General features: G+C 43.6%; 1 protein-coding gene and 1 long non-coding RNA gene across 3 annotated transcripts in view; one reads left to right on the top strand and one right to left on the bottom strand.

The window, feature by feature from the left end:
• Window positions 1–22,939, bottom strand: part of slc35f3b (solute carrier family 35 member F3b) — a 53,006-nt gene that overhangs the window by 7,601 nt on the left and 22,466 nt on the right. The window contains exons 1-2 of one of the 2 annotated variants that reach the window (XM_035171741.2): window positions 16,476–16,767; window positions 5,053–5,395 (exon numbers count right to left, since the gene is read on the bottom strand). In XM_035171741.2, coding sequence (XP_035027632.1) covers window positions 5,053–5,395; window positions 16,476–16,551 — 419 coding nt within the window. In that variant the 5' untranslated portion in view covers window positions 16,552–16,767. Of the gene's footprint in view, window positions 1–5,052; window positions 5,396–16,475; window positions 16,768–22,939 lie in introns of those variants that run through there. The other variant, XM_035171740.2, reaches the window with a different exon arrangement.
• Window positions 633–5,968, top strand: LOC118118604. Its single transcript, XR_004697979.2, has 2 exons — window positions 633–837; window positions 5,097–5,968. It is a non-coding gene; the product is annotated as an uncharacterized LOC118118604 (long non-coding RNA).

The following is a 22,939-nucleotide window of genomic DNA, read 5'->3' as shown; positions in this document are numbered from 1 at the left end:
GGACACACACAGGACATAGATAAAATGCTGTTTCTGGTGTTTATGCATATGTTGAATATCGGTGGCAAGGTTGTGAGGACTCAATATATAAGGAACCATGGTCAACTCTGTTTTAATGAATCTTGGATGCTGTTTGATCCTGTTTCGGGCGCCGTCCTCATCTGCGGCCTGAAGAAGCTTGTTGGTGACTTTACAAGGCTTTTTCTCCACGTGTGTATATACAGTCAATGTATACCCTCTGATGATGATCGATCAAAAGTTGACCCCAGGACACACTTTGAATAACACCCCCCTCATTTGAAGCTATAAACAACCCTGCTTTAGCCTGAGTGGAACCCCTCTACCTAATTAACTTACAGGCACAGAAATACTATGTCATGATTCTGCTCCGCTTCTGAACCTTTGAAAGATTCTTCGCAGCTTTTTGAAAGATCTTCTCTTCTATGGACTTTTGATATGATGCACCTTTACCTTATTTTCATTGTGTTTGGATTTGTGCTCTGTGTTTGGTTATTTGTGTTCACGCTTGGGTTCTTCGTTTCCTGTTTTATTTTGAAACGTCTTTCCTTGTCTGTCTCTCTTGCTTTACTCTCTGTCTTTGTCCTCTGTCCAGCCCTTGTGATCGTCTTGTCTTCATATGTTTCACCTGTGTTTAGTTATCACAGCCTCCTTTGTGTATATAGTCTCTGTTTAGTCTCTTCAGTTCAGTTTGCTTCTTCCCCAGCATTTTCCTTGCTTCTTGTTCCATTGCTGAGTTGTTTCCTTTTTGCTGTTTGAGTTTTGGATTTTGCATTTTGGAGAAAAGGACGTTGTTTGCCGACCTGCCTTAAAGAGACTGTAAGTCCGTTTATTCAATTAAAACAATTTTCTGCTATTGTTTGCATTTTGCCTGCATCGGGGACAACCTTATTGGAACGTGACATACAGAAATAAGTAAAAGAACAAAAATAGAAATACATTAATAAATAATGTAGAAATATAGACATTAATGGATAAATGTAGAAATAACCCTAACCCATAAATAAATGAAATAGGCAGAATAAATGTAAAACATGAATTAATGAATAAATAAAGACATTACCTTTTCCATCAGCAAACTGTACTGTTTTTAAATGCCTAAAATCTGCATTTATTTATATATTATTGAATCATTTATTTATATCTATTTATTTTAAATTGTTTAAACTGTATTCCTGCCTAGACACTTAGACCATATGGAGGATTTTCAGTAGACTGAATTTTATTTTATTCCTGTCTGAAAACTACTTTTTAACTCCACTCCAGTATCTGAAATGGATGAAAATGACCTTTAATAAAAAGACAAATTGATCTAAAGCTATTAGCCTGAAAGTCTGTGGGTCACAATGTGTAATTCCCCAGTGGAACCCAACACTGAAAGTATTTTATCAGTAAAATGTGATCCTGCACACTGTTAGGTATTGAAATGTCCCCATCATGGTTTTATATATACGTGTCCCGTTGCTGTAACGCCAAGAAATATTTATTCTACTCCCAAACTACCTGCCACCTCTTTCCCTCGATTCAAATATAACATAATGGAATTCTTCAGACTGCCACTGTTTATGTTGCTCTGGAGCTACACAATTTACCCAGAAAGCATCTGGGGGGGCTGTAAAAGTGATGAAGCAGCAATAATTGAGAAGTGGCAGGTTGCCGGATACTGAGGAGCAGCATTGTTAGGAATCAGCTCCAGAGAGCTGAGTCTGCACCGACATTTCACTTCTCACACTCATATAGTGACAATCACATTAAAGCCACAGTCGGTTATACACCAGCTTCCAGACCAATAATTACTGTGCTTTGTTTTACTGTTACAAATGTGAGAACTACAACCTGCACCAAGCAGCTTATGAAGTCAGCAGTTACTCTATAAAGGTTATATATATATATATATGAGATTTAAAACATATAGTAGCCAGTAAGCTGAGCAATGGGCTCCTGATAAGAGAATGAACCCACACTACCTCTGTGTGTGAGCTCCAATCTAAGCCTGTTTGTTTTGTTTGGTTGCTTTTGCGTGTGCATGTGAGTCAGTCCCCTGTGAAACCTTTGGCCTAAGTGAGATGGCTCACCCTCCTCTGATCGGCAGCGACGCAGACCTGAACATGACACCCCGGTGGACAAAACACCCTTTTCACCCTCTGTCTGTACTTTGACATATTTCATAGCACAGAAACATCGTCAACACTCCTGACAGCTGGCCACCACTGTGCTGTTAAACCCCAAAAAACATACTGCTACACCTTATTCTGCAGTACTGCCATGCTCATGATGCTAACCGTGCTATCTGACTGCTAATACAGGTCCGCTGAGAGTGTGCTGCTCTGCAAAAAGGAAAGAACGCCCTGAAATAAGTTTTAAAAATACAAATTTATCAACCGTAGCAGCTCACACGGCCATGACAGGAGCACCGACCCACAGAGGAGATGCAACAGACTTTTGTTGGCTCCTTGTTTACAGGGTAACTTTATTCAGTCGGGCCTCTGGCGTTTGTTTTGGGGTCAATTTAATTGGGCTTTTTGACAGATTATATATATCAGGCCCGAAAGCACAAAGTGAGTGGGCAGGTTTCAGCTAATGCAGCATTTGTTTTGGTCTGAGATGCTGGTGCGAGAGAGACATCTAGTGGCGAGGAATAAAGTACATAACCTTTAAAAGGCACCGCATTTCAAATTGAGATATTTCCGATAAGAAAGTCGGTCTCTGGAAATCCATTTTACTTTTTATTCTTTGGTTCTGTGTAACTTAATGTTAGTTACATTTTTCATATGTTAATCCATAATAGGCTACTCCAAAGGGTTTGAGAAAGTTTCAATCAAAAGCTAAGGAAAAAAGCTAGTAATAATAATAATAATCATTATTATTAGGATGACAAACTGCTGTTTCCATGGTCAAGAATGACATTTACAGCTCAACTGATGAAAGTATTTTACCATTGAGACAAATCATCATTACTTTCACCCTAAAATTGACATTTTAATATTCAAATGTATGTAATATTTCATTATAACCCATAACCAGTTACATCCTCCCAGTAAAGAGTTTAATGGACTTCTTAGTGCAGTCAAAGCATCAACATGCAGAACACGCAGGTCTGATTTTATGGTTTTCATTTATTTTTCTGTTTCCTCCATCTTCAATCTGTCAGGTAAATCTCGACTCAGCACAGAAGTAAAGATGATGAGTAGATGTAATGAAAAGAACAGCATCTGCCTCTCACAGTTAAAATCCTCTCCACTCACATTTGTGATGAGAGAAACCAGCTATGACAGCATCAGATCTTCTCCTCCACTGTATCCCCTGCTTTATTTAAAGAGACAGGACAGCTATTACAGATGTCAACTCTCTAGTTCTTTTGTATTGTCTGAGATTCACCAGCAGGTGCAATTTGAATAATCTCAAAGGAAACAAAGTGTTTGATATTCGGTGCACGTCGGAGCAGCGGGAGCCCCGGATCCTTGTGTAAGCCCTCCAAAAAGAGGAAGGATGACATCACAGAGGTGCATCGGAAATGTAGAGTGGATCTCTCCCGCTTTCACCCGGCCACCGCCCCACCGCCCTCTTATCATCTGAAGTACTGAAGTTGCTTAGCAGGTAGCAGAGATAAGACATTTGTCTAAAGACCGGGATTAATGGACTGTTTCAACTGTGAAATCACCTCGAACACACTCGGGGGGGGGGGGCTTTTTCTGTTAGCTGCAGCAGCAGAACCGAGGATGGCATGGGAACCCGATACTCCAAATTAAATAAGTGGAGGCTTATTCTCGAAAAGCAAAGCAAGTGACTCAAGTAGGATTATCAGCAAGACGAAATCATGAGAATGCAGCTGGTCTTGGCAAAACCAATCAAAAATGGGACGTGTGTTTCATCTTATTTCACCATTTTTGAAAATGTGGTAACTGAGGTTTTGTTAAGCCGATTCTTCGACCCATGCACCCTTTTCCTCCATCGCTTCACCCCTCCACTTCATCCCCCCCCCCCTTCTGCTCATCCCTATCTACTAACCGCCATCCTCCCTTCCCTCCCTCTCTCATCCCTTTCCTATTCAGTTTGGTGCAAACCTCTTAGCATGTCTCATTCTGGGCTGAGGGGGAAACACCGCAGCCCCTTCCCTCCAACGTTCGATATATCAATATCCATTCAAACCTTTAAATTAGTTAGTGATGTGTCGTGGTCGCTGCTAGTGAAGTGACTTTAAAGGAAACGTACTCCCGTGGGGACAGTGATTCATATCTTTGCTGTTCAATGTTTAAACACACTTTATTGAACATGACATAAATGGGTTTAACCTCTTGGCTGTTTTTGCTTTACCAGCCTCGTCTATTTGATTGCAGTTGCATGTTGACTGCATCACATCAGATCAACCAAAGACCGTCTTTCTTTTTATTGTATTGTATTTTTTAGATAAGATTAAAGGAAAACCTTGTCTTAATAACTGACAATAATAGGAATGATTGTTAGTCAAGTATTTCAGCTGTCGTTGGTATAAAGAAGAAAAGAGTAACTGTTTGTTGTGAGCTGAGAACTTCCCACAAACTGAGTTCTAACGATGACATTTCCCTCTGGTCTATACTGACACCGTTTTCTCTTCGGTGATGTGAAGCTGTACGACAGCTGAAGTCTGTGCATCACATCTGAGTGTAAGAACTCAACGATCTTTGACTGTAGCAGTGCTGACGTTTACTGATGTTATTCTTCTCTTATCCTGTGTTCGGCCCGATTAGTCATAACAGCAAGAAGAAAGCATAAAAACACATTTACCAATTACAAAATGGTAAATGAATATAACGTTGTTCAGGGCATCAGATTCAGTAGTGCCAATACATTTGAATTTATTTGATCCAAACAAAAATTCTGAGCTCCATATGAAAGGGTGGAAACCAAACTTGTAGATTTGGAAAAGTCATCCACGCTACTACAACACCTTCACCTTGTTTATCTTAACTCCAGCTGGCTGCTATATAAATATATATATATATATATATATAAGTTGCTTGTTTTCCTGTGCTGGTGCAGTGACAGTCTCCTCACCTGAATCTCTGTCTGGGCGTCTGCCTCTCTGGACTCTTGCACAGGTGGCCGATGTAATAGAGGGGGAAGAAGAGGCAGTTCCAGGTGGTGGCGAACCAGGTGATGGTGAAGGGGGCATCAAACTGCTTAAAGGTCAGCTTGGCCAGCTGGGTGGAGCCTGCCCAGGATGAGCACACACACATCACCATGGCGACTCCCCACAGGGCCTTCCGCACCTGCACAGTTGTGACTCGGATGCAGCAGTGGAGCCTCCGTTTTTTGGAGTCGGACTCTGCTCCCGCCGCGCCGCCGGTCGTCTGTGCGTCCGTGGTGCCCACCACATTCTCCCTGGTGCGTTCTTCTCCTATAGAAGAACACGTGCATTAATATCAGACTGGCAATAAAAACACTCTGATACTCGTTCTATGATCAGAAATGTACTTAGTTAAATAGTAGCTAAGGGAACTTTAACGCATGCCACCACCAACAGTTCCCTTCAATTCAGGCTGCATCAAATTTCACATACTCGTTGATATTTGTTCACTCAATATGTCCATGTATTGTTCCCTGGTAAATAAAAAAAAGCCCTATCTTGCAATTTTATAGAAAGAGAAAGTATCCTGGATCTGCCCCCTTTTCTGAATCGATGCCAAAATTGAATGGAGTCTTCCTTGGCTCTTGTCCAATCCTTCCAACAAGATTGGTGGATATCCGTATAAAATTTATTGTGTAATCCTGTTTACAACAGACAAACCGGGGCGAAAACCTCCCCAACCTGCTTTTTAAAAATATTTGTACTTATTGTATTTCTGTAAGTCGTGATGCTGTTTATAAAATATAGATTATCTTTATATGTGGACTTATGTTTGAATATCCTGTGTGGTAAATCTTGACTAAAGGCTTGTACACTTTTATCTGTGCAAGTGACTTCAGGTCAGCCGTGTCCTGTCGTCTGTTTCCAGTTAAAAATAGCCGCTTTCGCAGTTTAATTGAACTTGAAGGTAATCAATCAGACATCTGAGTTAAAAATATGTTGATCGAGTGAGACAGGCAGCAGCCAAACAGAGGACAAAAGAGGACGGATCTGATATCCAATCCAACACCTCTTCTCCACCTCGTGAGTTACAATGCCATGACCGTGTGTGTGTGTGTGTGTGTGTGTTTGCCCAAGCGCACAAACACACGTATAAAAACTCTCTGCTTGCTATTGCTCATGTCAGAACCTGACAGCCTCATCTCTTCCTCCAATAATGTGCCGACTGAAGCCAAGTGATGTGGAGCTGTTTTCTGTCCCACTCACACCCACGCTGTGCGTTAAAAGTTACCAAGGTCATTTCGTTCCCTCGAGTCATCGAACTTACCGATGTAAACGCCGGTTATGGCTTTGTAAATGTGTGTGAAAGTATAAAAGTTAATAAGCTCAAACACGCGATCTTTGAGGGACTTTATTTTGCCAATAAAAAAACAGTTGCATTAGTCACACAGCAGATATTCACTCAGACAGGTTGTCTGGCTTCCTTTCACGTAACATCAGCATATCTTGGCTAAACATCACCAGTAAGACCCTCGTAAATCAGATTAGACTCGTAAGTTTACGATCTGAGAAATGAGAGGACAAAACAATAACCCCATAGCAGCTCTGTTTCATAACAGCTGTATAATATGCACCATACATCTTCCAACAAGTTGAAAATGAGGGATCTCCCTAATGGTGTTTCCAGAGGTAATGTTTTTGCCGCAGGGAGCCTTTCCCGATTCATCTGCACTGTACGCTGCAGGACTGGAACACAGCACGCACTTCAAACAGGAGATAAGAATAACTCTTATTTAGGCTGGAGTTGCACAGTGAAAATTATTATTGTGCTGCAACAACAGGACACTGATCTCTGTCCTGTGTCAGTTATTTGCAAAATAACCCCGACAACACCGTCAGTCGTTATGTTAATGTAATCTGTGTAATAAAAAGGACACCTATTGTCTTATTTAAGTGGCGTGCTGCATATTTTACAATGGAGTTGTATGAGAGAGCATCCATCACGCCCAATGAGGCGCTTCATTCTTCCTGGTAGAGCTGCTTTTGACCTTGCCAGGTGGTCTCATCATATCCCAGATTAACTTCCCTGATAACTATCGCCTCTAATGCTAATGCCCCGGCTTCCCCAGGCTACTTCCTGAATACACAACACGTTCTTATTCTGTTTTCCTCCTGCACTAACACTTAGAATGTGATGGAGCTAAAACACAATCATACTGCACTTGTTTCTAAACAATGCTCCCTGCTGCTGCAACAGCACCCGACAGCCCGGAGAGCAAATTTAGCCGCGATGAAAGATGATTCAAGATCATTGTCTGTTATCGCATTGAAATGATGAGCCAGCGAAGACCAAAAACAGAGACAAACCCACGTGGGATGTCCGTCAAAGTCTTTGCGCGCACAAGGGTGAGAATTAAGTTTCTCTATTCTGAGCCGCGAGCCTCTTTGTTCCACCCTGAAGGTCACCTCTTGTTTACGCCGCCCAAGCTTTTGTCCTCCCTGGGCCACCGTCCCACATCCCGTGGCCCTGGCCGCCTGCGCCATACTGCAGCACGGTTTAATCTTCCAAATGCAGTGATGGGCCAAGCCAATCAGCCCCCAGCGAGGCAGTGGGTGCCGGCAAAGCATTTCCATATGGGCACAGTGAAGCGTCACAACAACATCGGTGATATAAATGTCACACAGCCCGGGCTGCACTCATCAATGAAACCATATATTCATTTGATTTACCTACTGAAGCACTGATCCAATGATTTAAAGTGAACAAACTCCTCTCACACTTGTCCTGACGGTGACTAATGACACTGTATCAACCTTCACTGTCAGCGGAAAGCAAAGCATGAGGGAGCTGGGTCAGTAGAGTGACTGAGAGAGAGAGAAAGAATCGTCCACTGATGACATTTGAAGGCATTACTACCGTGACCGAAAGACCCAGAGGGAGTCTGTCCCCTGTAACGGCTAAATGATTAACTGAAAGTGCTTAACCTTATCGTTTTTTTTCATCTAATGTCAACCGTCAAGGTCGGGGGGCCCCCGTGACACCGAAACGAGTGCAGTACAGTGAATATCCTGCAGTGCAAGCTTTAGTCTCATTTAGTGTAATTTCTTAAAATATTTCTGATAATTAATCTCATCCTTTTTGCATAGTAAACCAGATTTATATTAAGGCTTAGTTGCAGATTACTGTATAAGCACCAATTGGTAAATTTAGCACGAGATGGAAATATCTCCCTTCATTTGATCCCTATTCAGAGTCCAAATATACTTAAATGAACCAAACAGGCATCTGTGAAATGACTGGAGACAGGAGGAGTGTTTGGCATCACTTTGGATCCACTCTGACAGCCGTGCATGGCTTCTCTTTGTTGCCTCCTGAAATATACTCATCCCCACCCACTCTGCTGAATCAAGGCACCGTGTAATTCAATATGCACAGGTGAGGATGCAGAGAAAAAGATTCTGCTACGATAATATTCATATGTTTCTTTAACTACTCGGGCATGAGGAAAACCCTCTAGTTTCGGGTGATTCCTCGCTTCCCGTGTGAAATTCTGTAGCTTAGTCTCTCAAGGGCCAGTAAATCAATGTTTGTCTTATATGGTCATTTGTCTGCCTCTACGGTCTCAGCACACTGAGTCGCAGATCCTTGTAGCATCAGCTTTGGCTCCACTCAGACCCGTGTATGACTTTGTTGCTAATGATATTTTGCTTTGCACGAGAAAAAAAATCCACTTGGGATTCTTCTCTCCCCATGTGAAGACCTGTAGTTTAGGCTCTTTACGACTAACGACACATTAAATCAATGTTTATCTTATGTGGCCATTTGCCTCTGCAGCTTCCGTACGCTGCCCTGCTCCCAGTAGGGTTGGAGCGCTCTGATTGGTGTCGAGATTTATCCGGCCATTACCGAGACAGTTTTCCAGTTTTTCTCTCCATCTCGACAACACACGCTTCCCTGCTTCCCCCCTCGTTCCAGCTCTCTTCCCTCCCCCTGCAGACTCTGCACTGCAGATCTCTCCTGCTGATAAGAGCTGCAAATCCCAAACGTGCCAGCAGAGGCCCGCCTTCCTGGCCGCCTGCCTGCTCTCACACTTCACAGAACCTGGCCCCCGTGGCACGCCACAGAAAGAGCCCCTGCTATGGTCCTCTGTACCTCCCTGAACGGGCCACCGCCCGCACCACTCACAACTCTCTCCATCTCTCTCCATCTCTCAGAGCAGGAACAGAGGTCCTCACAGTGGCGGTACAGCATCGCGGCCTGTGTTGTGCTGTCGGAGCGCGCTTCACACGGGACCTAAACTAAGTGGGGGAGACTGAGGTAAGAGAGAGGTTTGTCGGTTTGGTGGAGATCTCCGTGGGAGAGAGAGTGCACTGCAGCGCTCAGCCCCAGTGATTCAACAGGGTAAACAGATCAATCACTGGAGCACACTTCACAAGTCTTCTCCTTGTCTTACTGTCTGCTGAGCCTCTGCTCGGTGATGAATATGAATTGACTGGTGCAAACTTACTTATTCTGACACACTCATAATAAATCCATGAGGTGCAGTGTCCTTGTTTGGCTGCACACAAGCGCACACACAGTTTTACATTAAACATTTAAATCAATATCTTAAAGGGTAATTTCGTCTTAATGTGATTTGATTGCATTTGCATAACTTTCTGGCAAAGAAAGTCGACTGTCTGTTGTGTGGATTATCCAAATTAACCTCAGTTTCCTGCGCCTGCATACGGTCTGCATAAAGTGATCCTGTGATTTGAGTGAACTGGCCCTTCATCTTCAAGCTTTTGGATTGAATATTCTTGAGGAAAAACAAGCAACCAATACAAAAACTTGATTTCACCTGTCACACACTCACTGAATCAATACCTGAAACAGTCCTCTTATGAAAACACATTTTGATAAGCTAGATCTGGATTTTTATTTAGATTGGCACCAATTTCACGGACTCATGACTCCCAGTCCCCTAACCATGTCTGAATTTATTCATTAAGATCCATCAATTATCGTCTGTGAAATCAACAAAAATGTTTGTTCGCAATGATAAAGAAAGGTATAAAGAAATCCTGGCTGCGACTCCTGGTCTGGATCCGCACCAAAATGTAATTGGTTCTTCCCTGACCCATACTTCATCCTTCCAGCAAGTTTCGTGGTAATCCGTCCAGTAGTCTTGGTGAAATCCTGCTAAATAACAGACAAACTGTGTCAAGCGTTGAGTCTTCATAACACACACACGGCCGCTTCTAGGAATATGTCATGAACTTCGAGCTACACATGTCACGTTACAGAGGAGTGGTAGTTCCGGCCTGGCAGACAGACAGTCAGCAGTCACTGCCTTTGTAATCTCTACGTCTGACAGACAGTGGGAGTCTTTGATACTCGCCTGTGACAGCGCGGTCAGGCCAAGCTGTCAGTCAGAGGCCTTTCAACACACCAGAGCAGGCTCATCTGACAAGCCTGTCCCACTCAATAACACAACAGAGAGACGGGCGGAAAAAACACACCCTGCTGCGTCCACCCGGCTGATAGGGGGGGGACAACATGGGCCGAGGGGACGAGGGCCCCGGGAGGGCAGACAAGGGCGGGACGGCTGTTACTGATCCCGCTCTCCCTAATTCCTGACTCGTTTCTCCTTCGAGCTCAGAGGACGGTGGAGCGACTTTCTCGCCAGCAAACTTGTCGAGGCGCTGACCTGCCCTGCTGGTTCAACACACGCTCACTCATGATGCAGGTCAGTGCTGCAGCCCCCGGATGTCTCTCCGGTTAGCGACACGACACAACACAGCGTGCAAGCAAGCGCAGTGTGATCACATGGGTACCTGCACCGTGTGGTATAGCAGATGCGTGTACTAATACTTGGCACTTGGGCAAACTGTCAAACTATGCAGTCCCCTGTCTTAAAGCATCAATTTCTCTCTCTTGCAACAGTGAATACATGATGGATGAGCTGCAGTTTGACAGAATGCCAAGTGTCCCAGCTCTTCCTGCAACAGATCAATATTTAAAAGATTGGCTGCGGCGTCCCTGTTGATTGAGAGGCAAACACCGCAGGTGAACACGCAGCGTCGGCTCCGAACAAAGCTTTTTCTCCTTCCCTGCACCCAAGGGCTCGGGACTTCATCGTCCGCACATAAACCTGACACTTGACTCTGCTATTCCCAGATTAATCTTACTTCACAGCATTAAACAACCCTTACAATGTGATGATTGCTTAGTCTTTTAATAGTATCGAAAAGAACAAGAGTTTATCAAAAAGAAGAAAACTGAATTTGATGGAGTTAACTGCCACCAGAGTCGTTTTCACGCATGAAATGCAACAAAGCCCACAGCAAAAACAATTTTTTCGCGGACTCTATTTCAAGGCTGGTCACAATTACTACCAGCGCTGAAGGCAGGCTGAAAATATTCTGTTATTTCTGCTTTGTAATAATCGGCCTGCCGGGCTCACCGCTGTACCGGCCGGTCCACTGGGGCCCTGGACATTTGGAGAGGATATAGGTCAACTGAAGCCTGAAGTTTTGGATCAGCCCCCTCAATTTAGAATTAGAGCTTATTTTTTTCCTTTCTGGGGATTTCACTCAAATGATGAAACACTACACTGTTTCAGAAGGTAATTTCCCAAATCCAACAGGGGGCGTTTTAAGGGACTTTGGGGAGCCTGGAAAAAAGGAGACCAGAGGGGCCCTTAATCAACACACTCGGGATAATAAACCTCATCATTCTAATCTTCCAGTTATTCTTTTATCATAAAAAGTGCAGTAACGTTTAAGTGCAGACCCCCACCACCATCCCAGGTACATACATACACACACATTTATAAATTTTAGTTTCAACCAAACCTCTAAATTTATTACACTGTTGGCTGATCGCTATAATGGCATAAGGCCTTTTTAGAGGAATGTCAACCATGGTGTCATTGCAGTCTCCTGTACATATTCAAATATGGAATTAAAGGTGGTTTCAAAACATTGTCGTCGCTGTTGTCTACAATGTTGCTACGCCCCAGATATGAAATTCAAATAAGACATGCAGCAAGGGAAACCTTAAATTAAATTATCTACCCATCCATTAGGGATTAGGATACACCCTGAACAGGTTGTTATACAATGGACCTGTATTCAAGCCATGTATTCACTGAATTCTCATTCATTCATTACAATGGCTCTCTCTGCTCAAACACTCAAAATCTGAGCAAAAAGACTCTCGGTAACATAAAAGCCCCGTCAGTGTGTGTTCATCATAAAAGGAGAAAGGTCTGTTTCACTGGCTTTTAAAATGAATTTAGACAGAAGGAGAAGAAGAAGCCTCACTGTTTTGTCCTCTGACGAAAGTCAACTCCAACACGTTCAAAGGATGAAAGTAACCTTTGAATGGTGCTTAAAGCTTCAAAATCAAGAGTGTCACTGCTTCAATATTAACAGCACTGACAATGCAGGTTAAACTGTATTCGCTGTTTTCAGGGTTGAGCCAAGGCGACTTCAGCTGAACAGATACAACAGATGACAGGATCATCAGCCCAGTTTTGCTAATCACTCTTAAAGCACTTAATGGTTTAGGCCCAGTGCCGAGTTGCTGGACTCATATGAGCCAGAGAGCCGCCCCACATCCTCGGTTTGTTGACGGTTTTTGTATTCAGTTAGGTTTTTTTGTTTTTTTTTCCTTGCATGATTATATTCAAATGTTTCAATCCTGGTAAAGCATTTTTTAACTTTGAAGGTTATTACTGTTATGATAAACGTACATGTGCTGTATTTCTGACCTTTGTTGTTGCAGATGTAGCCTCATCTCCATATTGAGGTTGTTGTATTTACACTCGGCCTCAATGTGCATTTACATACAAATAAGACCCATGCAAATGAGCTTGAGGGGCAAGATTCGACTTGTAACCTTTAAGAAAAGATGTCATGATCTTTTTTACCAGTAACACTTCCTTATTAATCACAATTTCAGAAAATCATTTACGTTTTAAAGCCTTTCCTTTTTGGTTCCTCGCTCAGTGGTATATGCACAGTTCTTTTGCTATATGCAAATCTTCATTAAGAGGATGATGAGACTCATGCACTGGGCACAAGTAGCAGGGCAGAGAAACCACATTAATCTACTGTACGGCAACAAAGTTAGTGTAATACTTTCCTTTCCTGCAGACAGAATATTTTAGAACATAGAACAAGATGGTGGATATCCCTTGTACGTCTAGGGTTAGGGGTGAAAGGTATTCCGTACAAATTGAGTTACCCACTACCAGTAGATGTTAGCAGACGTTAGCAGGTGTTAGCGGCCACCAGTGGATGTTAGGGACATAACTTCAGTTGTGTAACTTAGCGTCATCAGGTGCTTCAGCCTTTTAATCACAAGATGAAATGACCTGTAGTCATGAAAAGTCCTAAAACCTGATTAATTTGACAAACACGATATGTCACCTCGTGGGAAAACTCAATACTACATTAAATGAGTGACCTGAAGCTTTTACTTTCTCATTTCCTTTCATGCAGTGGTTTTAATCTGTGGTCAATTGCACGGAGGCCTGCAACAAGCTTCAGTCTGCCCCTAACAGCAGCAGGTGGTGAAATATGAGCAGCATCCTGGGATGTGTGTGTGTGTGTGATGACATTACAGAGATTAAAGAGTCTTTTGTGAACCATCATGAACCTTCCTCTGACAACACAGGAACAGTACAATTATTCCCCAAAGACACCATCACTGGAAACACATTACAAGAAGAAATCGATAATTATCATCCATGGGCTTCAAGGTGTGGGGGGGGGGTTTGTGACAGGAGGAATTAGAAGAGGATGCTCGGTGGACGGTGAATCAACCTGGTGGCTGTGGGAGACAGAGGGAGAAACTAACGAATGGACTTTTATTTGGACATTAGAAGAACGGGAAGACCCATGGGATGAGAGATGATTGTGTTACCAGCCCCAAGTAACAGTTGTACCATGCACTAAGTCTGATGCCGACGCTGATTGGTCGTGGTTCAGCCTTTTTCTCCGAGCGAAATCAAAACTATCTGACTTGTCGGTGATCCAGTGACAGTCAGGAGCTGCATCCGCTCAGGCGTGTACTCGCTGTGGACCTGCGAACGTTCACTGGACCCCGAAAATGAAGAAAAAAAAACAATTCCAAAAGTGAACAACTGAGTCTTTGACAGTTGGGCGCAGGTTGTTAGTGAGCGGAACAGAGGTTTTGGAGCTGGTGTTACATAAGCTGCAGAGTCTGTGAAAAGCTGTGCGTTGATCCGCCGTGGCCCCCCCCCGCGATTCCCCTTCCCCTTCAAAGCAGCTGCTGGAACGGGGAGCCAAACGTTCAAAATCGCAAATATACAGCTTTGACTCCCTTCAACGGTTCACAACACTGTGTCACCCCCTCCAACACAAACACACTCGCACACTCACGATCCTTTCTCTATCCACGGCCTCGTGTCACAGCGAAGCTTTTGTTCCCTCTAAATATAGACAATCGTCAAACAACAGCCCGCCATCGCAGCCCTACTCTGAGAATATAATATTTCCGAGCTGACATTCACGCTAATGAGCTTAAAATCTTGGGTAATCCAGCAACGGGAACGATTCTGAGTGTATACCTCACAATGACTGAATACAGGGAACACAGTATAAACAGCTACAGCACATTGCCACACAGTCAATCTGTTAGATTTCGGCAGCGTCCATATAAAACTGGATGAAAATGCCTCATGCATATTCTAGCAGCCGGTCTGGTCATAAATTATGAATAATGAAGTATTTTCCGTCATTTTCGCAATCATACTCCAGACGGCTACAAACATCTGGAGTGCATGAGTTAAACTTTCTTAGTCAGCAAGGCTCTGAACAGCTTGAAAAAAAAAACTACTTTGACAAAGGGTAAGAAGTTAACAGTTTTACAAGTATTTATATTGTTATATTGGAAATTAATATTTGTAATGAATAAACTTAAAAACTGCTACACTGGCGTTTTTGGCAAATTAGCTTCGCTGGCTGCGGTGACACGAGTTGATCTGTCACCGTCAGCGTTTACTTGAGCCTGACCTTACTGTACTGCACAAAGTACAGCTCCCAACAACCTTCACCCAATCACACAATCAACGATCTGATCAAACAGTAATTGTACCAGCGAGTCTTCAGAGACCTTCAGGACTGTTTTTCATGTGCCATGTGTCGTGAACACGTATTTTGATCATGCAACTAGTAAACAAAACAATGCCAATTATAGAGGTAATTGCTAGGAAATACATGTTGTACACACACAGAGGATTTATCAATCCATAATCCCTATTTTTATTTTTAGGTTGCAGATGTCAGGGATTACTCCAGATGTGAGCCTCCGACACCATGTTCTTAAAGAGTGCTTTGAAATCAGCTGCCAATTCAGTGTCGTGATGTGCTTATGCCAAAATGCCGAGACGCTCATCAGTCCTCTGCACTGAGAGGAAATCAAAAAAAGAAAAGAAAAAGCTGTATAACATCGCTCCTTTGCAAAAGCATGGGGCTGCAAAACGAGATCGGAATCAGAGCAGATTTACTGTACAGTCAGGAGGAACTATGACACAGTACTTGTTGAAGATGTCAGGAGAGGTGTTGAGGAACGATGCAGCAACACACACACACACACACACACACACACACACACACACACACACACACACACACACACACACACACACACACACGGGGCATAAGGAGTCAGAGAGGAGTTGTCTCCATAACTGTGCCCCTGCGTAATGAAGCCCCAGAAGACCGACTGGAGGATGAGAGCAGTCACCTGCAGGGACCACTATCATAAGTGCTGCATGGGTTCATGTCCTATAGCAGCTGCTTCGGTGTGATGCTCTGCTATTTTAGCAGAGGAAGGGGTGGCGGTGGAGGAGTGCGAGGGGGAATCCCTGCTGCAATAACAACTTCAGACCCTCCCCGAGGAGCAGTGGATGTGGCACAAGTGCTTCATCCCAAATTACATAAATAAACGCGTCAGCGCACCGTAGTGGTTTGGACAATGATAGGCTACACGTCTAAGCTCCATTTGGAGGGTTTCAGTGAAATCATATGATTGGAGAAAATAATGGGCCAAACAGGTAAAGCTATTTAACCCGGGGTGCATTTTTGCGCAGAAAAAATGGCACATGATTTTGTGCGATTACGCGCATGTTTGGTTCCCGTGTGTGTTTGCTCGCTCGCAGAGAGATTTTTCTAAAGTTGAAGCCTGTCTCCGGCAGAGTGGGATGAGATGGGAGGGAGAAATCCTCCAGCTGACATCTTCTCTCTCTCAGATCAACAACAGGGCGCTTCTAAATTCAGAATCATCCAAAAATAGAAATAACAAATAAAACGCGCACCAGGCAGGGGCAGCAGCGGCGGCGGTGTGCGGGGCTGCGGGCGCGCGACACACGGACATGTGATGTGAACTCCAGCCTACCTTCCACTTTGGTGAGGGTGAGCACCGGACTGTTGCAGGCGGACAGCGGGGCGACCCTGGCGGAGTGTTTCTTCATGGTGATGAGGAGCTCGGGCGGGCTGAGCTCGGAGCCGCTTCGACTACATCCCTGAAGCGGATTTGGCGCAGACACCCCCAGACTCTCCTGACGGGACCCCCCTTTTGGCGTCTCTAGAGCCGGTCCCCTGCTCCCTGTCCCTGTCCCCTCGAGTCCATCCGACCCCCCTGTTGATGAGGATTTTTTTTATATACTGTCGTCTCGTAACCCCCACCCCTTCCTTCCTCCACTTGCCTTCCTCCCCAAATCTGCTGTATCCAGTGCGTCCCGGTCGCTCTCTCTCTCTCTCTCGCTCTCCCTCCTCCTCACTCCTCAGTTTGACAATTGCTGCAATTCGCCAGCGTCACACAGCCTATCAGCCCCTCCCATCCACCAACCCTACAGCATTACAACCAACTCATACCCACCAACACCCCCTGTCCCGAAGCAATCCCCGGCTGTCCTCCCCGGACCTCCCCCCAGTGGCCGTGGTCCCCTCCTGGGCAGAGGAAGCTCAGAGAGGACGCAGTGCGCAGGCAGACTCTGGAGCCTGGGACAGACACGGTGGGAGCAATGCGGTTGAAGTGAGGCTGTTTAGCCCATAAACACTCTAATTGCAGCTGTTTCTACCGAATTAACATAATGAAGCGAATTATTCCCTTTAATTCCATCCAGGGACCTTGTGGAATCACGGCTCATTAAAAGTCCCCAGACCCCACTTTGTAATACAGTCTATTGATTGACTCTAATAGCATTTTTTTTTTTTTTTAATGCTGCTTTATTTCTGTTTAGAGCTTTAATGAAAGTTGCACTTGTTGGTTGTTCATACTTAATCGGAAAAATTAGATTGGATTAGAAATTAAGATTAGAAGAATAACCAAAGAGCTGGTTGTGAAATTAAATATGTGTCCTGAAGGGATTCTTCACATTCATTACATGGCATGATTTGGTGTTAACAGTGTGAAATGTTTTTATATTAGGCCTTAATATAAATAGATTAAAACAGTTCAATGTTTTCCATGATTTTTTCTGAAAACCCCTAATTACGAGGTCATTTCTTAATTCTTTGTTTTGTGTGACTGGTGATGTGAGTCTAAAGTGACGCACTTGTAAAAAAAAGCATGTGGCTCAAATGTCCCCAAACCAATGTGGGCCTTTAATTTGGCAAACACCCTGTGCTCTCGGGAAGGAGTAATCTGGATGGGAACCGAAAGTGGCCCATGTGGTAAATGGTGAATATGTCACTTTTGGCTGGCATGTGTTGTCGCTATGGCTCGTATACTCGTGGCTCAGATCCAACAAACAGTAGCGGACCGCCTAAGTGCCATCATTCCACGCAGTATGCGGACTGGATGACGGTGTGGCAGAGGGAAAGTGTGGGCCAAGTCTGGGCCAAATCAGTTTTTGCTACGGGGGATCTTACCTCATTCTCACTCTGCCTTTATGTGAAGGGATGTGGGTATTACAGACATAATAGGCCTATCAAGTAGTTGCAGATACACTGCAGAGATGCATGGTCCCGGCTCCTGGTTCAGTATTCTGTGGTAATAACAGCAGTGCCACAGTGAACCTGCACTCAGCAGCTATACTTTGTCAAAAACACAGGAGTAGTACAACCGGTGGTGCTGTGTGCAGAGCAGCCAGGCAATTTCACACCGTGCTGCAGCAAACACACAGCATTAGCAGAATACAGCTCTGGCGTTGTGTAAGGAAAGGCAATAGTAAACACTGAGGTGAAAATCAAACCAGTGAGATAGAATTACATACAGTTAGGCTGGATCACGTGGCACACCATTTTTTGTGATTCCACCATACATAATAATTCAGTCTGGGAATGAACTCTAATAATTGCAATTCATGTAAAACCAGTCTCTATATTTATACTCATACACTGGTTTTGATTGTATTCAGCACTCAACACTCAATGGCAGTCAATAGAGTCTCGGCCAAGGCCCCTTAAATTCAATCAAGCTGAATTATATCGCTCACACCCACAAATATCACTTAAATATGCCAGATTTTTTTCACAATGTTATAGAAAGTGATAAAAAAAAGAATTCCCCTCTTGTTCGGATCAGTGGCAAAATGTAATGGGTTCTTTCTGGGCTCGTACCCCAGCCTTTCACCAAGTTTCAAGAAAATTGGGTGAGCAGTTTTTGAATAATTCAGCTGACAGACAAAACAAAATGAAAACATCACCTCCTTGGCCGAGGTAATAGACGTCCTATCTTTGACTTTGTTGGTGTCATCACAGCTCAGATCGTTCTGGCAATCTGAAGTTTCACAGTGAGAAACATATTCAGGTGCTGAACATGTCGTTGAACGTCCCCTGACTCTCGTCTGTTAGCTCTCATCCTACCAACGACAGAAACTGCATGTGACAGCTGAAGTGACGATTCCCGAGCCAAGGTCGACTTTAATCACACTTTGAAACTGTGCGCCAACACACAGCGGAAATCCCGCCTCACGCTGTTTCTGTGTATCTTAATCGTGTCATTCCATGTGTCACTTGTGGTACGTACACAAACAGATCATAGAGCAGAGGAACACAGATCGCTGTCAGTGGTACAAATTGAAGAGCTCTGTATTGAACTGTGAAGGACTCTGCTTGTCCCTGTGACCCGATGTTAATGTATTTTCAGACGCACACACGTGTGTCTGCAGTGGCTCTCCCTGCGTGTGTGTGTGCGAAAGCCTCGGAGTGTGAGCATGCCTAAAGGAAGCTGCACTGAATAATTCACTGCTCAGACTCTACCTCACACACAGGCTAGAATCCCCTGCCCGGCCTAACTAGGACAGGGAGCTCTAAAAACCATCCATTCTGACATCCCTCGGCAACCAAATCCACTTGATTCTTGTCCTTTTTTTCCATTTGCTTCCCACTCTTCCTCCTGTGTTTGGGTTTGAAAGACAGGAAATGTCAGGACACGGCAGATGGGAGCTAATGGATGAAGTGCGAGGAGTCACAGTGAAGGGATGTAAAAGATCAGCACAGGATGTTTGATGGATAAACATTACAAACATGTTCCCCCTGTGAATTACACTGTTGTGTTGAAACATTCCACATCACAAGTTTGTGTGTGTGTGTGTGTGTGTCTGTTCGGGCCCTGCAGCTGGCAGCTTTCTCTGTCAACTCATACTGTCGATTTCCAGTGGCTTAGCGTGGCGAGAACATGAAGATTCAGTTAGAGAGCACCCGCTATTATTGAGAGGGAAATAAAACAGGGAGGTGGAATTAGGTGGAGCCGGTGAGATCATTAAAAGATCCCAGTCAGTGACTCATAGACTTTTATCTGCGAACACGGAGGAGGATCAAACCGGTCAATGCTCTAAGGCACCACATGACAACTCTCTCTCTCTCTCTAACACACATTTACATATACTGTGGGACTGCATTACGAGGGTTAAGCGTGCATGAGCAATGAAGAAGTTTAAAAACCCAAATCCTTTGAGGTTCCTGCATCGGCAGCGCTGGCGTTTGAATATCTGTTTCTACCCAGAGACTGATGGGAGCAGAACCGGGATGAGAGGGGATTGTTAAATGTTCCAATGTATCCAAAGAGAGGCTTGTGTTTTCCTTAAATTTTTGCTCATGCTGAAGAATGAGGGAGGTCATGGTAGCCATGTTTGAATCAACCCAACATGTAAGATGCGTCATATGAAGTTTTCTGCTACAAAATAAATATCAAGGTCATAAAGACATTATGGGATACATAGGGAAAAAATAAGGTGGTTATGCAAATAAGGATAATATATATTTCCATTAGCCAGCAGAAGAGCTATATAACAAGACATTAGTGTGGAGCTGATTTCCCAGGAAACGAGTAATGTCTTGATATTGAAATTTTAGAAGATGGAAAAGTTGATGTCTCTTTTGAGAGTTAAAAGAAATATGATTGATATAAATTGTGAATGTGGAAACATTAAACACAGTAAATGGAGCAGTGTCAATGGGAAATAACTGGAAATGAGAATAAAGACGTGTTTGAGCAACTGTCAAATTCTGCCACAATTCTCCCAAAATGAACAAGACTAACAGCCTTGGCTGTGTGAGGCTGTACTTGCACATAGTGCTGCTTCGAGCTAATGCTAACGTAAGTATGCTAACATGCGAGCCATCACGATGAGAACACGTGGAGGTTGAGCAGGTGTAATGTTGACCACTAGTTTACTTTGTTAGCATCTTAAAACTTTTTAATAAACACAAAGCACAACCAGGGCCAATGTCATAAGTTATTACCACACCTGTTTGTTTGTCTGTTCGTTTGGTAGGAAGGTAACTAAACCAAATGGATCCCCATGAAACTTGGTGGAAGGATGTGGCGTGGGTCAGAGAAAAAAACGATTACGTTTGGTGTGGATCTGAACCATTGGGCCCGGAACCAGGATATTTCATCTCTAGATCCAGCCAAAGGTCACAGATACATCTTAACTTTCACAGTTGGCTGAGAAATCAGCTGTTGACTGTGATCCCACAGAGCAGGGAGAGAGGAAGGTAAACAAGTTGGTCTGAAAATCTGTTTTATTGATTAGGTATCAAAGTGCTTTAGTTGCAAATCACACCGCACAGGGCTCTTGATAGTGCAAGATGATGGACTCGGAGTGTTAAAATGTGTGTGTAAGACTAAACGATCTCCTGTTAATAAAACACAACGGCGCCAATGTGAGTACATGTGCCTGCTTTAATTTGTGCACAGGCGGTGTTTGGTACAGTCTGTCAGCTGTTGGCCTCTTTGCAGGAACAGCAACAGATCTGTAATTGGCATTTACGATCCAGTGACACAGCTAATCCTGATTTAAGACAAATCAATTCCTTGTGTAACACCAACAAATGCAATTTAACGTGAGCCTTGCTCAGCTGAAATTAAAGAAGCTTTGAGATTGTGACAACCCTGACCACGGCGAGATCTTTCTTGGATTTTCACCCAGCAAAAATCCGATTTATTCACCTAACTGACTTAAAAATAACCAATCACACTAACAGTTATTCGATGGAAGATTTGGCCAGGAGGGATACAAAATCTTTATGTGTTTGTCAGATGAATAAAGAAAAATACAACGGCAGCTGTAGATGTACATTACCAGTCAATAGATGAACATAATATGCTGCTATGGTATTAGAAATGCTAGCAATGTGGTGCAGGGATTCATTTTTATATCAAATATTGCCAGTGTTTTTTGGAGAGGATTTCAGTGTTTGCTTCTCTTGAGGAAAACATAAATGGATTTTTTTTTATCTTCTCTGAACCATCACCCTCCACTGTTCCAGTCCAGGTCACTTCTGGCTCCTGCTCTGCATTGATAACACGTAGTAGCTCTGCGAACACGAGAGTCGAGGGTTCACAACAAAACTGAAGAGGAGTCGGTCTCGCCGCCCGCACGTTTTTTGAGAGCTGCTCCCGGGGGCGTGAGAAAGGAAGGAGGGGCGGCGGCGGCTGAGGCAGAGAGTTCTAAATAACAGCTTGTTTCAAGTAGCAGAAAGGTCAAGTCAAATTAACTTTGCCTCTTCCTGGTACCCTGATACATCTTCGGAGCAGAGGCAGCTCATCGGTGGGGGCAAGCAGCTGTCAAGGTACTGCAACCAACAGCGGTTTATTGGATTAATGGCCTCAGCGGGGTCCCCTGAGGGGGGACGGTTTCCAAAACACCTCACCCACTTTAGCATTGCAGAGGTACAAGGTGAACCACACTTGCATCGATTTTTCTTTTATATACTTGAAACCCAAAATGCCGTCTTGTTGTAACTGATAAATAACACTGCTTTAAGAGTGGATCCATGAAAATAAAAGGCTGACGGGTTTTGCATCACACTTCAAAAATATTTTGAATCAGTCTTTTGCAAATCAATCCCTTGTCTGGAGAAATCAATACCTCTGTGAAATATTGTAAGAGCAGCATGAAATGATGGTGTGTCCAAGGACCTTCATATAATTAAAGTGTGGTGATGTTGCAACAGTGATTTGAAGTCATGCAGCTACGCAAATATGCAACATAGTCGTCTCTTCAGTCTCCAGTAAGTAGATATGTATTCAGAACATTCCACTGATGATCATGCATATGGACCCCAGGTATATAAAAATCAAATCCAAAATATAATCCAATATAATTATTGTGATAATAATGATTATCATAGTAAGTATGATTGTAATTGTATTACCACTTTTATTATGATGATTAGTATTAGTAGTATTACTTTGTTTGTTCAAATGTCGCCAGTACAAGACCCAATTATCAACTAGTCTAATTAATCAATTATCATCGTTGGTGCCACTTAATTATCTTTCGATTGCTGTATTACACATACTGCTCTGCATGTGCCGTCATGCACAAAAGTGAATAAACAGTCTGACTTGGCATTTGTTGGTGAGAGGATTGCAACTCCTCCCATTTAAAACACAGTGTTTTCTAG

The sequence above is a fragment of the Hippoglossus stenolepis genome, chromosome 12 (genome assembly GCF_022539355.2).
Source record: "Hippoglossus stenolepis isolate QCI-W04-F060 chromosome 12, HSTE1.2, whole genome shotgun sequence".
NCBI classification, from domain to species: domain Eukaryota; kingdom Metazoa; phylum Chordata; class Actinopteri; order Pleuronectiformes; family Pleuronectidae; genus Hippoglossus; species Hippoglossus stenolepis.
Note: the sequence above shows the minus strand (reverse complement) of the source record. Positions and strands in the feature narration are given on the sequence as shown.